The 17,682-nt window shown below is 42.1% G+C and overlaps 1 protein-coding gene across 3 annotated transcripts in view; it reads left to right on the top strand.

Annotated features, from left to right (window-relative positions):
- Positions 1–2,162: 2,162 nt before the first annotated feature.
- nipbla (NIPBL cohesin loading factor a) overlaps positions 2,163–17,682 on the top strand; it is a 28,078-nt gene continuing 12,558 nt past the window's right edge. Inside the window, exons 1-21 of one of the 3 annotated variants that reach the window (XM_079364696.1) lie at positions 2,163–2,627; positions 4,116–4,191; positions 5,530–5,679; positions 5,855–6,020; positions 6,639–6,739; positions 6,829–6,940; positions 7,232–7,395; positions 9,342–9,490; positions 10,246–10,336; positions 10,624–10,845; positions 11,027–11,260; positions 11,347–12,098; positions 13,272–13,485; positions 13,620–13,796; positions 15,218–15,391; positions 15,638–15,799; positions 15,911–16,014; positions 16,110–16,196; positions 16,340–16,571; positions 17,320–17,471; positions 17,546–17,626. In XM_079364696.1, coding sequence (XP_079220822.1) covers positions 5,616–5,679; positions 5,855–6,020; positions 6,639–6,739; positions 6,829–6,940; positions 7,232–7,395; positions 9,342–9,490; positions 10,246–10,336; positions 10,624–10,845; positions 11,027–11,260; positions 11,347–12,098; positions 13,272–13,485; positions 13,620–13,796; positions 15,218–15,391; positions 15,638–15,799; positions 15,911–16,014; positions 16,110–16,196; positions 16,340–16,571; positions 17,320–17,471; positions 17,546–17,626 — 3,438 coding nt within the window. In that variant the 5' untranslated portion in view covers positions 2,163–2,627; positions 4,116–4,191; positions 5,530–5,615. The remainder of the gene's footprint in view (positions 2,628–4,115; positions 4,192–5,529; positions 5,680–5,854; positions 6,021–6,638; positions 6,740–6,828; positions 6,941–7,231; positions 7,396–9,341; positions 9,491–10,245; positions 10,337–10,623; positions 10,846–11,026; positions 11,261–11,346; positions 12,099–13,271; positions 13,486–13,619; positions 13,797–15,217; positions 15,392–15,637; positions 15,800–15,910; positions 16,015–16,109; positions 16,197–16,339; positions 16,572–17,319; positions 17,472–17,545; positions 17,627–17,682) is intronic. The other 2 variants (XM_079364698.1, XM_079364697.1) reach the window with 2 other exon arrangements.

Below are 17,682 nucleotides of genomic sequence, written 5' to 3'. Positions count from 1 at the left end.
GACTTAGCTCTCTCCAATATTTTTGAATTTGGACTGCAGTACCCATTTTATTCCTTCAGTGTCAGAGTAATATATTGCTCCTTTAACAAGTATTTTTTGGATGCTTTTTGAATATCTTGACTTTGGATAACACCACACAGGAGAATGGAATAATATAAAATGTATGGGTGCATGTCCACTCAAGGCTTCCGTAGAAAACAGTAATGAATATGTTTCAGACTATTTTAATTGTCTTTTTTAGTCAGTCTTTATCAGTCTTTTATACAGTATCCTTCTTACAGGGGATACTGTATCCCAGGGGTGTGGAAATGATTTGTAACATTTACCTACAAGACGATTCTTAAAATCTCAAATTAGTCAAAACTTAGAAGAATATAATCATTTTCATTGTTTGCTAGTCTATGGGCAAGAAGCCTATTCTCTATTCTTAATTTAGCGTCCCTTAAGCGATAAAATCTTAACAAAATTTTAATAGATATTATGTTTTAAAACAATGATGTCACTTCTTTAACTTACCCTTTTTTTTATTTTAGTTAGCTTGAACTAGTGTGTGATATTTATCACTCAAGCCAATCAGTGTGTATAACAAATGTAACATTTACGTAGAAGACACTTTGTATAGAGGATCCCTCTGAATATACTGTACTTGTATAGAGAAATGTAGATAAACGTGTACAATAATTGTAGACTTGAAATGTAAAGGGTTACTGGAGGATTGCGTATATGTAAAGAAGCCGTTATGACCGAACTAACAATCCCTCGAGTCCCTTTTACAAAATATAGAACTGGCTGAATTAAGGGACTAAATTTTTTCCTCCAAACGTTTGAGGATATGGACCAGTTCCTTTGTTTACTGCTGCTGTGTTTGCAGTTCTTTATTGATCTGATTGTGTCATAAATTCATGAGAGCATGCACATACACACACACACACACACACACACACACACACACACACACACCAATGACTGGAAAAAAATGTAGTTTTAATCTTGCATGGATTTTTTTTTCAATTAAAATATGAAATCAGTGGTTGTGTGTTTACAATTTTTAATCATTTCCAGGCCTCTATAGAGACATGTTAATGTGTAGATGTCTTCAAATGTTTAAAATCATTATTTAGCTTATTGCACACATATAATTAGCAGTTAGGGAGCAGCTGCTTGGAAACAACTCAAAGTCATACCTGAGAGCCGACCCAGGGGAATGGAATGTGTCACTGAACAGTTGTTTGATGGAGACAGTTTATTGCTTAAGATTACCTTACTAGAGAAGCTGTTATTTCCCTGTATTGGCCAAATGCCTGCCTGTGCTGACACCTTGAGGTCAAACAGTGATCTGATCTCCCTCAAACACAGCTTTGTGCTGCTGGGAAAAAAAATTTAGTATGTAAGTTTTGAAAGTGCATCTGGTTTTATAACTGAGCAGTAATCCAGATAACTCAGGATATCCCTTTGTGTTTACCTTAAATTAAAGAGAACTTTGGATAAATTGGATTATAAATGCAAAAAAAAAATCAAAAATGAAAACATCTTCTAATAGCCATTCAATCTTTATTTATGTTGTGTGTCCAAACCTTTGACTGCAGTCAATATATATTGCATATAATGGAAGAACAAAAAGCTAAACTGGAATAGTATCATACTTTCGATTAAACGGTATAGGTGAACAAACATGGACTTGTTAAAAGTAGAACTTTAACCAAAATGTGCTGTTAGTTTGTAAATGTTGTAAATAAATGAATACAAAAATAACTCAAATATGATGATGGTGTAACCTTTGAGTTGTGCTAAATGAATCATAGCTGAATTCAATAATACAATACAGAATGTTTAACATAAAATAAACCTTTTTCCACTTTAAGTACATTAAAAAATACTTTGAGTATTTTTTTTTTTAAATCCGTCACAGTATTTTGAAGTTTTTCCAAATGAGTAAAGTTTTACACAAAGAGGATAAATGTTAAATTAGAAGTTATGGTAACCATGGAAACTCTCCTGGTAGCTCTAAGCAATTAGTCTATCTGTCCACTTATACCTTCTTTTTTTTAATCAAGTGCATAAAGACCAAGACGTAAACTTTGAGGAGCTTCGTGGTCGTTCATTTGCTTCTTGCATTATTAAGTGTTTTGAGTTGAATTACTGCAGCAGTCATTGTCTTGTCCTGCGGCGCCCTCTAGCGGCCGAAATACGAAAAACGTCGCATGGCATTTTTGTTTGGCGCCGATGGAGGGAGTCACTCTTGAGAGCTCTTCGGTCAGTCAGACGGCAGAACTTCCGGTCGGCATTTTGTTCTACGAGAGGAGAGCCTCTTGATGATCGCAACAAATCGTCATATTTCTCAATTATTGTCGAAAAAATTGGGTGCACACGCTGTTTACGTCGGCTCGGACCGACTGAAACGCCGAATGTTTCCCCGTGAGCGCGCGCTGAAACATTCACCCGGTGTGTGACGGAGGAAGAACGGATCGGTCCGACCCGGATTATTGTTGATAGCTAGCGAGCTAGCTCGGCGGCTAGCTTGTCGAGTTTCTTCTGGAGGAGCTGCGAGAGAAGAAAGGGGGAGCTAGAGACACGGACACAAACCAAGCTAAAACATTTTCCCCTCCCTCGAACGCGACACCCCGAAGGTAAATGCTACCACACATATTCTTCTTCGGAAACCAAACTTTAAATATATATATATGAACTGAATAATAAAAAAAAGCGAGACCGAGTTAACCGTTGACCGGGAGGTAACGGAAGCTAGCTTGAGCGAACTAGCCAGCCGAGGCTAGCTAGGTGTGTTTTTGCTCCGCACGGCCTCAACTGGATGTCATTTGTCGAGCCCGAGGATTGGGGCCGTCGCCACGGAAACACAATATGTGCCTTTACACCCACCCTGGCTAACCTAACGCGTTTTTCCTGAGCTTCAATGTGCCACATCTAAACACTCATTTACTCTCGATTAGCGCTTCCTTGTGTTATTTGAATCGCCGCCCCCCTCTTAATTTAACCAACAACAGTTACCAGCTAGTTAGCATAACTAGCTCATCGTTTCAAAAAAACGCGACTGTTGTTGTTAATGAACGTTTTGCAGGTAGTGTTTGTGATTACAGCAGATATCTTTTGGTTTGAAACATCAACTCCCGTGTGTTGCAGGGTACCGTAGTGCTTGTTTTTTTTTTCTTGTTTTTTTTTTCGCAGCTTCTGTAGCGGGCTGCAGCTGGAAATTTCAGCGAAGTGAGATAAACATTGAAAGAGACACTGCTGTCAGAAAGAGCTTACTTTGGATGTTAGTTGGTGCCATTTGAATGCTTAGGTTGTGAGTTAGGACGCTGCAGTAGTTTTGGTTGCTACCCTGTTTTGATTATTTATTTTTTTAAGTGAGAGCTTAGTGTGCACAAGCTACTGTGGTTGCTCCACTTTCCCGGTCCGATAGACACCTCTGCTTGTTATTTAGACACCAACATACATTTGCTTCATGGATGTGCACATTCCGCTTGTTTGCCTGTTTGCAGAATGCATACGGTGGGCATTTTTGGCTACTGGAGGCTGCAGCCCCCCACCAGCACTACAACTACTACTACTGCCGCCACCATCACAGTGCATCTGTTCCTTTGTGCTGCCTCCTGCCTGTCAGTCTCACAGCTGTCAGCCAAGCCTCTGCGTACAGAGGAAGAGCACATAGACCCGAGCATGCTATCAGTACAGTTAGCCAAGCCAACGCAATGTTTACAATATCCATCTGTTGATCCTCTCTTAAGATGTGCTGTTTTGTATTCACTATTTGACTCCCTCGCTTGCACGCTCAGTTTTGTTTGCAGGAATTTGTTTAGAGATTTGCGAGGTATCGGCATTCTGCAGAAGTTGCTAAACAAGTGTTGCATTTCCTTAAAAGTAATACAAAAAACATACCACAGCAGGTCGACAGTGCTGCATGGTGCATACTGTTTTTGTCCTCTCAGTTTGAAGATGCTATATTAATCAATCGTTTTCAATCGGCTTTATTTTGCTTTAAAGCATGTCTGTTTTTAGTTCTCTTCCTTGCACATTTTTTTTCATGTAATTTACCATGGAAGAATGAAATGTAGCTGTGTATCCAAAGACTGATGCAGAGCTCTGTTCTCTTTCAACAGATTATAAGGAGTAGGACTTTTTTTTATCTGAAATGTCAGTGAGTCCACCCGAGACTGCACAGAGTTCTTCAAAAAGGTTTGACTTATTTCATTACTTCACCAGCTTAAACAAATATTGTGAACCCTAAATATCAGCAATTTGAAAAGCATGCTGAACGGTGGTTTGAGGCTGCTATAGTTTACCTGTGTGTCTTAATTAGGATGTCAATATTTGAATACATTATCTTTTTGCATCATGGAGAGAAATGTAATGCACAGGACTTGTTAGAGCTGTTAGTTTCATCCAGGACTTGTGAGCTGCTTTGAGATAATTTGAAAATTGCTGCAGGCTTTTCACTGACCTCCTGCACGGTCTTGCTTGTGAGGTCAAGGACACCTAACAAGCAAAGGGATTTAAGACAAATGAGGCGCTACATAGGGCGCTAATGTGTTAAAAACTTTATTCATAAACTGCAAGAGCCCTCTGCTTTTTTCGGGATGAAAGTGAATGGACTTCTTTTGCAGTTGCTTTTTAGATTTACATGAGTGCACTGCTTTTCAGTTTGAATGTACTAGTTATGATAAGTGTGTGAACTCAGTAAAATCCAACCAGACGTGAATTGGAGAGGGATGTTGGCATATACCCACACACACGGTGTAGTATCTGCTGGTTTACCAGGACAACTGACAAGGTCAAGGTTCATTCATGGGAATATGTTACTGCTGGACCGTTACATAATTCGAATAATGTCTGCATTGATACATGAGAAACAATATAGACACTAATAGCGACATTCCTTTTGCTAAATATGCCTGCTCCCATCAAAGCCCGATTATCTCCTTTTAATAAGCCAAACTTGCCAAAAAGCTTTTGTTTAGATAACGTTTTTTTTGTTTTTGACGAGATATAGCTCGTGCATTGGTTTCCCAATTGTTTATTGCACATATGGCGGTAGGGAAATCAAAGTAATCCTACATGATATTTTAATGGCTCAAAGTAAGCATCAATCAGTGCGTCAATTTTCAAGTCAGAGGTGGAGCGAAACTCACAAGCTCTGAAGCATTACTGTCAAAGTATCGCCTTTACCGTAAAGCAACACTATCATTTATGACTGTATTATTAGTCTGCTGAAAGCATGAATGAAAAGAGTCACCCTGGTTAAATGTGGTAAAGGTCACGCTGTTTTTGATGATTGACAAGATCGACTGAGACACAGTTATTTGTTGCTGACAGATGATGCAGCAGGCGCCATTTCTTCCTCATATGATGTCAGCATTAGGGAAGACATAACAGTAAACAGAACTGTGTCTACCATATCTGAACCATTGATTCCACATGCTTTAGTAGCTGCAGCTGTTTTTATGTTCTCTCTTTGGTTCATTTCTGTTTCTTCTTCTCCACAAACCCTTCCCTGTCTTGCTCTTCCTGCCACAGGTGTCAGGAGATGTGAGGACGGGTGTCGCCCATCGACCCCCTGATCTACCTGTGTATCGACACACTCCCCCACCCTCACCTTCAGCATGAATGGGGATATGCCTCATGTTCCCATTACCACTCTTGCTGGGATAGCTAGCCTTACTGACTGTGAGTGACGCTCGAATTCCGAGCTGAAGCGTTCTACCAGAACAGATGTTTTTAGCTGTTGTGATTTCATTTTCTCTCACTTGTTTTGCCTCTCTTTTTCTCTGTCACTGTCTGTGGTTCTCACACTTTTATCTTCTGTATTATGACACTACCCATCCTCTCTTTCTTCTGTCAGTGTTGAACCAGCTGCCCCTCCCCTCCCCTCTCCCTGCCACCACCACTAAGAGCCTCCTATACAATGGAAGGATCGCAGAGGAAGTTACCTGCCTACTTGGTTGTCGGGATGAGAATCTGGCCTCTCAGCTAGCCCATGGCCTAAACCAGGTGTCCACAGAGCACATGTGAGTTTATCCTCATTCGTCAGACAGGTTGTACCTGAAAGCCTCAGGGAACATTGATGGTGTCAGAGCTTGGTATTGAAGGTTTTACAGATGAAGACAAATTCTCAGTTTTTAAGTCATTTAAATACAAGAAAAGAAAATGTTGTAAGAGGTGGAAGTATAAACACTCATGGTGGAATATTAGTATTCTGCTTATCCTGTTTGCGTATTTGCAAGATGACAATACAACTTACCAAAAAGCCAAACTCTGTACCATCTACAGTATCGGGTTTACAACCTTTTTTACGAGATGACTTAAAAGGTAAACATTTCAGTTTACTGCTATCAGGCTCAAATGTTTCAGTAATGCTATTATGTTTATATGTTGTTTGTAAATGCAAGTCCACTTCTGACAGATTTCACATTGATAAAAGTTTATCCATTAATTGTCATTATTCAAATTCCAGCTAACTGGCTTATACAGCTCTAAAATGTTCATCCCATGTTGATAAAAAAACAAAAAAAACAATCAAACCGTGCAAATGTTATTCAATTTAGTCTGTGTCTACATGTCACTATTATTCATGTGACTCACTACATTACTGTGTGACTGAGACTGTTGACTGTTTGTGTCCTCAGAGAGCTGAAGGACAACCTGGGCAGCGATGAGCCAGAAGGAGATGCACCACTGCTGCTGCAGACCATGCTGGCCAGGAACCCTGGCATCTTCAGGGAGAAAAGTAGGAAGACTTTCACCTGTTGATGATGACAGTCACTGTACCTACGAAGACGAACAAACATTCTGTATTTTCCCTTTATTTATGAACAGATGTTATGCAGCAGCCAATGGTACCGCCGTACAAAATCACCCAAAATTCCATGCATAGCCCTACCCAGCCTGCAAACTTCCAGCCGGCTGCAATTTCTCCAAACCCACAGAGGTGAGTCCCCGTGCAAATTGAGCTGCATCGAATGTATCATGATAATAAACAAAACAACAAATCCACTGTTCACATATTCTCTTATGTTGTTGATAGTTCAGCTCTGTTCCATCACAACATCTAAATTCAGTTTGTAGTTTTACGGAGGGTTTTCTGAGAGGATTTGTAGTTTCTATTTTTTACAAATAAAGATATTTATTCATGAAGTGGTGGGTGACCGTTCTTTGGTTTTAAAAGTAACTTTCTTCTGCTTGCTGGCTTACTTTCTTTTCTCTCCTCTACCACGTCCAGCCGGTTTGTGTCGCCCCAGACCGGTTCAAGTAGCCGATATATTGGTCAACAGAACAGCCCAGTACCCAGTCCCTACACTCCACAGAGCCCCGCCCCTGGTTATATACAGCCGTACCCCCACCAACAACCACCCAGTTATAACCAACACCAACAGATACAGCAAGGTGAGACAGTGTGTGTGTGTGTGTGTGTGTTTGTGTGTGTACACGCTGAGATCTTTGTCAGTATGGATCCATGTTTGCTTGTTTGTTCACCCGTCTCTTGTTGATGGGCAGTTTGATTCACTGAAGCCGGTCAGCTGAACCGCTCTTGGATCTGTTTTTGAAGGATTGTCCTGCTGTTCTTAACTTTATCTGTCTGAGCTGTTCTCATGTTAAAGGGCCTGCAGCTGATGATAAACAGTTTGAGGCCTTGAAGAACTTTGGGCTTTTGGTCTTTCATGACATTTTAAGATTCTCCTTTTCTGAGGGGAAACGTGCATCCTAAAATATAAGTGAAGAGTATTTCATGAACAAGGATTCATTGAAAAGTTTTGCATGAAAGCATGACTCTGATATTCAGTTCTGTTATGGGAGCTGAAGAAATCAAGGCAGAAGCTTGAACTGCTCTCATGTGCAGACTGCTGTTTCACTCTTGGTTGAATTTGATTTGGGCACGTTGGTTTAGTGGACATGATTTGGTTTTTTCTTGTTCCGTTGTTGTCGTTGTTAGCCAGCATTTCCCTTAGTGGTTGGGATTTGACATTGCCAATAGAGATGGTGAAAAAAAACTGATTTCTGTAAAAGTCAAGATTGCAAGGTTTGAAATCGATTCATAACTTCCAAAAAAGATTTAGAAAAATACAAGTGTGTGTGTATATTTTTTTTTTCTTTTATCTCTTTAGCGCTTTAATTTAGCAGAATGGCAATGGCCCTAATTGCCAACAGTATTTTCTCTCTTTGGATTTCTTTGTCAAATGTGTTTTTTAAATTTAAAGTAAATGAAAATAAGAAGGTGGAAGGCCTCATTTTGAACTGAAATACAAAGCTGACCATATTTGAGCGTTTCAAAACAGAAGTGAATGTAACAGTGGGTGAAATATACTAGAATCAAATGTGCAAGGTTTTTAATTAAAAATGTTTGTTTTGAATTTGTTATGCTTCCCTCTGCTGTCATTTTAAGAACCTAAATCAGAATCATAAAGACTTTATTAATCCTGGGGGAAACTCGGTTGTTAGTGTTGCTCTTTAACACAATACAGCAGTAGGAAATGTAGAAATAATAAAGACTGTAAAAACAGAATAAAGATGATCAATCAAGCTATAAGTACCAAGTGAGACTAGAATAATCAGCTGTGTGTGAAGTGCAGGGACTTAAAGACAAAATCAATATTTACTCAAACACAATGAGCTGAGAGATGAATGTCCTCTGTGAATGCAATGAGCAGGCTGTTATCAAATCTATGTTTTCAGACTTAAATAAAATCAATCAATTTAACATCAACAGTGACAGTACAGTTCCTACTTTGATATTTTATCGTTTGACATATTGAGGCCTTGTTTGCATTTACAGTGGCTTCTTTGCTGCTGGTTTTAACTAACACTCCCAGTTCACTGCAAAAAACAGGCAATGAATAGTCTAAATCAGTTTCTGGACTGGCGGGTGTGAATATGTGAAGCACTTTTTGAACATGTTTGTTTTCTTCAGCTTCTGATTTTGTGGCGTTTAAGCAGGTGCGCGGGCCTCTCTTCTTCCTCTTTTTTTTTTCTTTTTCTTCTGTAACATGTTTTGTACAGCCTGAGGTCCAAACTCCTTCACAGAGGAGTTGGTGGTGGGTCCTGGTGAGAACCACTGGTCTAAATGAAACTGTAGAATCCATGCAGTTACGGCTGCTCTGTTTCTCTGGAGAGTACGTGTGCAGTTCATACGCAGAGTGTAGTGGATGTAACACGATTGTCCACATATCAATCAGTGGGACACGACTGCTTTTTTTCAGCCGATGAGAAAAATGAAAGTGGGGAAAAAATGCAAAATTTGATTGACGAAAACGGCTTGGCAGCTGTCTGTGAACCTCAGCGGCCTGCCCAAGTGAAGACTTTGTGTGTGAACTCCTCTGTTTTCTGTCTTTCAGTGTCTGTAGCAAGTCCCATGGTTCCAGGAGGCATTCGAAATATCCATGAGAGCAAAGTACCAGGGCAGATAGCAAACGCTGCCAACCACCACTCAGAAAGACACGGCACTGACGACTACCTGAACATTGTACAACGACTGAGTAATGAGGTGGGTTTAGACGCGTTCATTTACCAATGAAGGAAAACATGCCTAAACACCAAACTCATGGTTATACCTACAACAGGTGACGGTTTTGTTTAGGAAGATGTGTAGTGTGAGGCAAAAAGAAATCTCAGAGCAGCGTGTAAAGGGCATGCAGGTGGTGTCACTGTCCATGAAAGTCACCAGTGTCATACCTCAGGAAGCAAACTGAATCTTGCAGATACGGAATAAGCATGCAGCTAAAGCTGTATATATCTTTTAGACCGCAAGGCTCGCTGAAGAATTAATTTGTAAGATTTAAAAGAAAAAAAAGCTAAGGGGGAAAAAAAATGTCAAGTAAGAATAAGCTGTCGAGCCTTATGCTGTGTGTGTCTCAGTAACATGTCCTTTTTTAATGGAGAGATATTGTCTCTCTGGGCATTCACTTGGCACAGTTTTTGATTGGAGCAATTTATGATGTGGAATCTCATGTTTCCCTCCTTAATAGACAACGCCAAACACGGAAGATGTCACAAGTGGAAGATGTGTAGTAGCAGCAGAAGCAGCGAGTACTTTGGTTGTGATTTAGAAGCAAAGCATCAGGGCTGAACCCCCTTAATTAAAGTCTGCAAACTAGATGAGTACATGCAATGAATAGATACAGACACACAGGAGTTGGTGGTACTCGCTCAGTTATGATTATCCTGCAGAAGCTGGTGGGCTGTATGTCCAGTGAGGAGTTGCTGTGTGGCTTACATCTGTGTTTTCTTTGTGTTGTCCAGGAGGGCGACTCCGCCATGAGGAATCCTTCGTTCTCTCTGAGGTCTCCACAGTCTGGTTGCTCCCCAGCAGGGAGTGAAGGAACGCCCAAACGTAAGGATACCAAGAATGATGGATGAACTACAGTGCTTTTTTTCCTTTCTATTTCGCACAAAAGCTGCTTGTGGAATTAAACATTCACAATTTGAGTTTTACTGTGTCGGAACAGTTGGAGGATGTGACGGCCAAAAAAAGCTTATGAAAAGCTTTAGTGATTTCCTTCCAGGTTTTGGTGGCCGTCTTGTCACAGAGACAAAACTGTCAGTGGTCATCACATCTTGTCCTCTTACGACGCCTCGAAGGATAACGTGTTTCTCTATTTGTTTTCGGCTTCCTCGCAGTGGGTTCTCGTCCTCCGCTGATTCTGCAGTCACCACCTCCCTACGCGCCCTCACCGAGGGAGGCGGGGCCTGACCAGAAACAGCAGCTCCAGCAGTGGAAGAAAGGGCCCGCAGTGAAAGAGGAGAAGGATATGTACGACATTGTAAGCTCTCCAAACAAGGACTCTACAAAGCTCACCCTCAAGTTGTCCAGGGTCAAGTCAAATGAGTCTGATACACCAGGTAACTCTTGATATTAACCTGACCCTTACTCCTTTATGCAAAGCTGAGGTTTTTGTCCTTACATTTCCCCTACACTGTTACAGGTATAGAGCGCTCCCACCTTAAACAGTTATTGTCCAGTTGGAAATGATCAGTCCTTTTCAGTTCGGCTCTTTGAATGTGTTTTTTGTTAATAACTCAGGCGACGTTGTGCCAGGCATGGAGCAGAACTCTGACAACATGGAGGCAGAACTGGGCTTTCAGCAGGTGCCTGTTCTCCAGCAAAACCTTGGAGTCCGGCTGCAACAGCTCCCCCACCAAGCAGGTGGTGCCAGCTCCCCTTACGATGAGGCGGAGCTGGATGCCCTCGCTGAAATCGAAAGGATAGAACGTGAGACGGCAAGTGAGAAGTGCTCAAAGGAGGTTCAAGATAAAGGTGTGTAGAAAATCACGTTGTATTAAAATATGAACTATATAATGTGATGTTACAGATTCATGATGAAGTTGTCTCTCTGTTCACAGATAAGCCTCTGAAGAAGAGGAAGCAGGACTCTTTTCCTCTGGAGCCAGGTGCAGGAGGACCAGGTGGCCCTACAGGAGCCCCGGGCAGTGGATCAACAGGAGGGGGCAATGCTGGCAAACTGACCCCGCAAGAGGCCACTGCAGCTGGGAATGGTGCCAGCCGTCCTCCCCTCATGGTGAGCATCGACCTCCAGCAGGCGGGCCGAGCTGATGGTCAGCTCGACCCCTGCTTGGCTGCCCCTATTCCAGCCCTTGAGGCCCAACGCTGGCCTGAAGAACCAGCTAGTGGGCCTGCCGCAGTGGAAGGTTCTGACACTGCTTTGCGGTTAAAACCAGACGGGCGGCCGGAAGTCATTAAGAACAGGGTTGATAAACATGACAGCAGGAGAGAGGGTCGCGAGTCATCGAAGAACCGGCACGATGAGAAGTCCTCGGACAGACGAGGAGACACGCCAAAGTCGTCAAACCGAGGGGAACACGGACGAGACAGGGACAGAGAGTCTGATAGAGATAGGAGGCATCGGAGTGAGGCCGCTGTTAGAGACAGACGGTCCCCTGACTCGCGCTGTCGAAGTGATCGGGACAGGTCTGGGTTCCGGTCCGCATCCACTGGAGAGCCTGGTCGGAGCGGCAGTAGGCAAGACGGATCCAAACCCGCCTCATCTGCTTCTGGTGCTAAACTTCCAGATTCTTTCCCTGCTCATCTCCTGGGAGGCCATAGTGGCGCACTGAAGAACTTCCAGATCCCTAAGGTGATCTGGGCCGACCCCAACCAAATATCCACCCACCTACCAATCATTCAGCTGTCACTGCCTGCAATCTCACAAAATCCAATCACCACTGCTCACTCTTGTTTTTGTCTTTTTTTTGTGTTGGTTTGTTTTTGTCATTTGTAAGCCTTTTGTTTATTCTTGGGACGGGTCTTAACATTCTGTTAACACATTAACCGACTCCTTAACCATCTGATAAAAGCAGGGAAAATGTTTTTTAATTTGAGGATTGTGTGGTCCTGTGTGTAAACAAAAGCAAGTATCTCAAAGAAATGCTCCACTGCTTTTTCATAGGTGTCGGTAAATTTCACCAAAAGCTCTCTGACTGAACACAGCACATTTCTCCAATACAGTAAAACTCCCGTTTGTTTTGTCTTTGCTCAAATTCAAACAATAAGAGAAATTCTATCAGTGTATGTAAGATTTTTAAGCATTTAGTTTCCAAAAACATCAAAGCATGACAGACGGCGCTACGCTCCAGCCTGCTTCTTAATGACTCCTTAAAGAATGTCGTAGTCAGACAACAGATGAGGTCTAAATCACTTCATTTCCAAAGAGGAAACTGTGCTGCTAACTTTTCCATAATATCTGGAGTGATTCTTTTCTCTGAGCCAGTCAGGACCAGCAGCATGCTGTACAGTACACTCTTTGCCATGCTATATTTACTCTGCTCAGTTTCACCTCAAGTCAAGAATGTTTTGTAGAAATGTTTATTCTGCACATCTCAGACATTAACGTCGAGTGCTTATAAGTGCTCCGTTTTAACTTGAGGACGTGTCCGTACGAGGAGGTTCACTTAGTGGCTGGTGGAGTTGAAGCCTGAGCACTGCAGTGTTTACGCTATGGGATGATAGTTTCACCTAGAGTTACCGGTACACACACACACACACACACACACAGATTACTTTGGGTGGTGGAGTATTTCTTTTCGTTGTTATCATGACTGTTCTGGAAACTAACGATTGAAATCACAACTCTCATGCCAATCAGTTCGATCCATTGTTTACATTTTATTATCTAACTTGATTTTTCTTTTCTGTAAACAAAGCTCATGTTCTGTTCAGAAGATTATTTTTCTTTTACATTGGATCTGCACTCTTGAAAACCTCTGCAGGCTTCCCTGACTCTTCTTTTATATTTCCCTTTTTCCCCCAGATCAAACGTGACAAAGACGGCAGTGGGTCAACTGAAACTCAAGTGTGGGGGCAGCCAAAGGTCAAACTGGAGAGGCTGGGTTTGGTGCAGGACTTTGAGAAGAGGCCAAAGCCTGTAGTGCTCGTCAAAAAGCTCTCCGTTGACCAGATCCAGAGGATCATCCGGCACAGCAAGTCTGGAAAGAACAGAATCTCATCGGGAAAGTCGAGCAAAAGTAAGGAGAAGCAGTAAAAGCAGTTCCTCTCAAATGATTCAAGTTACTCTGCAGTTTTTTTTCCATGCACTGAAATAAAAAAAACAAAAAGCCTTTCACATAGAAACCTGGAAACGTTGCTGTCAAATTTCTAGGTGGTATGGACCCGGCAGTCCTGAAGGAGCTTCCCCCCGAGATACTGGCAGAGATTGAGTCGACCATGCCTCTGTGTGAGCGGGTAAAGATGAACAAGAGGAAACGAAGCACTGTAAACGAGAAGCCCAAATACGCAGAGGTCAGCTCGGATGACGACCACGACGCTAACGGAGAGTGTGAGTTCAATTTTTTCATTCTTGTCAGATTTTTTTCAATTACAAAAATAAAAAAGATTATGCTCACTAAATATTTTGTATCCAAATTCATGAGCAGTTCAACTCATTATGCCTCGTAACTTTTTACGATATCGAGGGCTGCTCAAACATGAAACACCACGTTTGCAACAGTATGACCTGTTGAAAACACACCGAAAGAAATGACCACATGTTTCAAACCAGTGTTAGTGTGGACCGTTTCCAGCTCTGTGCACTGAGCTCATGACGGTGACATGTTCCTGTTAGATTGTAGTTTTCAATTCAATTAAAAAAACTTCTATTTGTCCTGAGGGAAACAATTAAAAAAAAACAAAAAAACAAGTAGATTTTGGGTGACACCTGGGTTGGCCAATAAAATTTCATGTGGAACCCAGGCCACCCACAGCCTCCCCTGGATCCAGCCCTGCTGCGGCGCCGTAGTTACAGGAGCCGATCTAGCGCATCACACACACCACAAGGCCTTCTATGCAGCTTTATGGATTCACATGACCACCACGTTTACACACTTTCAGTCAGATGTTGCCACACACCTTGACTTCAGCACATGTGTGTATGTTCAGCCCACCGGTATGTCTTTAAGCATTAAAGAGTGTAAACAGCTCCCAGTGCAACAGAAGGAGCATCTTTTCCTGGCTGGAATTGATGTTGACATGTATCGAAATGAATAAACGTCTCCTTATGCTGCGAGTGACTCAGTTGAGAAATGTGCCTCACAAATTGATGATAAAACTCTCGGCCTGTGATCCATCGAAGTCTGCTGCTTGGTAACATGCAGGTCTCTGCACAACCATCCTGTCATGTTTTTGAAGGATAATCAGGGTGAAGAAGCCGAAAAGTCTTTAAAAACAGCTCGTCATGGTCTCTAAATTAACCCGATGCCTAAACAAACAAAACCATACACTTCATTCTCCTGATTTGTAGGTAAATTAAGACTTTGACATGTTCAGGAGTGAGTTTTGAGCACATAAATACTGTATTCACCATGATATATCGACGGTGTAGTGTTTGTTTTTTATTAAGATAAGAACATATCGAGCTGAGTCGTGTGCTCACAGCAAGTCCAGCTGCAGGAACTCTCTCTGCTGACTGCTTCACTTTTCCCTCACTTTTCTCTGTAGGGCTTCTTCCTCTAGTCAGAATAACAGTAGTTTTATGAGTTGCAAAGGTGACAGACGCCCCCTTTGGTATGAAACGGTATTACATGTGACTGCTGGTAAAACTGTTAATATGATTTTAATCAGTTAAACTCTGAAGGGCGATTAATGATCAATCCTTAACATCCCTAGTTGACGACTGTTCAGATTCCTTGTAGTCTGATATTTTGTTGTCACAGGTTTATTGTCGAGTTTAGGGTCTGATTTCTTGACATCTCGTATCCACAGCTGCAAAGAAACGACAGCGGCGGGACAAAGACCGGACCTGGGACCAAGAAGAAAGGGAGCGCCGCAGTTCAGGGGATCATCGGAAGAGTGGGCAACGGGACAGTCGACGAGGCTCAGGGAGCCGCTATCGAGACTCCTCAGACGAAGAATCACCCCCACCCAGCATAAGTGAAGGTCTTTATTCCAGTCATGTTCCACAGCATGTCAAATAATGCCCCGCTTGGTCTTTGACAGTTAAAGTTAACTTTTAAAGTCATGTTTTTAGTTTATATCCAGAAAGATCCGTTGATGGTAGAATATCCCAAGACTCAGTATTTGACTTGACAATCAGAACTGAGGAAACAGGGAAAGTGAGTTGTTCTGGGACTTTGTTTGGTATGTGACACACTCAACGAAAAGGATAACATTTCTCTCCCCCAGTTGCCAGAAAAATGAAGATGAAGGAGAAACAGAAGAAGCGGAAAGCATACGAACCCAAGCTGACCCAAGAGGAGCTGATGGACTCGTCCACATTCAAGAGGTTCTTAACAAGCATTGACAACATACTGGAGAATCTGGAGGATGTGGATTTCACTACCATGGGTAAATGTCACTGTAGCTGGCTTGTTAGAGTCTCAAAGCAGCATCTTAGCTGTGTTTATTTCTAATTTTGAGTCCTGTTTTTTTTTTTTTTTCCCCTAAATTTTCCAACAGCTGACGACGATGAGATACCTCAGGAACTGCTGCTCGGTAAACACCAGTTAAACGAGCTGGGCAGTGAGTCCGCTAAGATTAAGGCCATGGGAATCTCCAGCAGGGTACGGTATAATATAGCGATGTAAAGCTGAAGTTGGACTCTTGTTGTCTCCAGATATCGGCCTCAACTATGACCTGTTGTTTTTTTTTTTTTCAGATCCCATCAGACAAGCTGGTGAAGCTGCTGAACATACTGGAAAAGAATATCCAGGATGGGTCCAAGCTCACCACTCTGATCAATCACGTAAGCTCCTTTTCATCTATGCTGGGCTATTGTGATTTTTTTTTTTGAGTGAAATCCTGCAGAAGAGCAGCCATGAACAAAAACAATCAAATATAAACGTCTGCAGCCTTCAGCAAGTTATTTATTGTCCTCTGTAACTTTAGGACCACGACGCTGAAGATGAGGAGAAACTGTGGAGGGACCTGATAATGGAGAGAGTCACCAAGTCAGCCGACGCCTGTCTGACAGCTCTTAACATCATGACCTCATTGCACATGCCCAAGGCTGTGTACATAGAGGACGTCATAGAGCGAGTGCTACAATACACCAAGTTCCATCTTCAGAACACACTTTATCCACAATACGACCCGGTGTACAGAGTGGACCCACATGGTGGTAAGGATGAAGAAAATGCTTCTTTTTTTTTAAGTTTCTTCAGAATTGTGTTATAATATATTAAGAAAAAAAAAGGCATGCAGTCGATTTGATCATTCTTGAAATACAGTATTTGTTGACCACAAATGGCAACGAGCTGCAGCTGCATAAATGAAGCCTGACAGTGAGCTGCTCTAGTTTACACTTATGATGGAGATAAAAAACGTTTTATATACAGCTGCTGTCTCTTATAGGACTCACAACAGTCCCTGCAATTAAAGGCAGGGTTGGTCATTTCCAAAAACTAGCATGATTTTGAAAGTAGCATTCCCTCAGTGCTCCGTATTGACCCACCCCCTCCCATCTGTGCTCCTGCATAAGCCACGCCCCTCTATTACATGCATGAGCGCCATTGGTCCAGAAGCTGGGAGCAGGGAGACAGGGAGGCGTGATTGGTTCATTAAACGGGTACCTCCTGGCACACATAGGTTGAAGTTTTTACGGGCTTACAAACGGCTACAGATGACAGATTTGTTCCTTTTTTTAGAGCATGTCATCATTTTTTTTGTCTGGACCTGAAGACAAATTCGACCAAAATCTTAAAAAGTGTACCTAGAGGAAATTAACAACCCTTCTTTAACAGCTGTGTACCTTCAAAATAATAAGTTGCACTTTATTCAACAGAAATATAAAATGTGCATGAAAGATGACTCTTATTTTGAAAAGCTCTTTGAGAAATGGGATTAAAACGGTTGCTCTTTTCATCTAGGTGGCCTGTTGAGCTCAAAGGCGAAGCGTGCAAAATGCTCCACACACAAGCAACGCGTGATTATCATGTTGTACAACAAAGTGTGCGACATTGTAAGCAACATCTCTGAGCTGCTGGAGATCCAGCTGCTGACAGATACCACCATCCTTCAGGTAAAGTCTAACTGACGGACATGCAGATGTTAAATAAGTCTGAAGCAGATGCTAATTCTTCTGTTTTTTTCCAGGTCTCCTCGATGGGAATCACGCCGTTCTTTGTGGAGAATGTCAGCGAGCTGCAGCTGTGTGCCATCAAACTAGTCACAGCAGTAAGTCTGTTCTCCTCGGCTGATTTCACTGTTCTACTCAACAGTAAAGGTGACGA

Source organism: Symphodus melops (assembly GCF_947650265.1).
Source record: "Symphodus melops genome assembly, chromosome: 1".
Lineage (NCBI taxonomy): Eukaryota > Metazoa > Chordata > Actinopteri > Labriformes > Labridae > Symphodus > Symphodus melops.
Note: the sequence above shows the minus strand (reverse complement) of the source record. Positions and strands in the feature narration are given on the sequence as shown.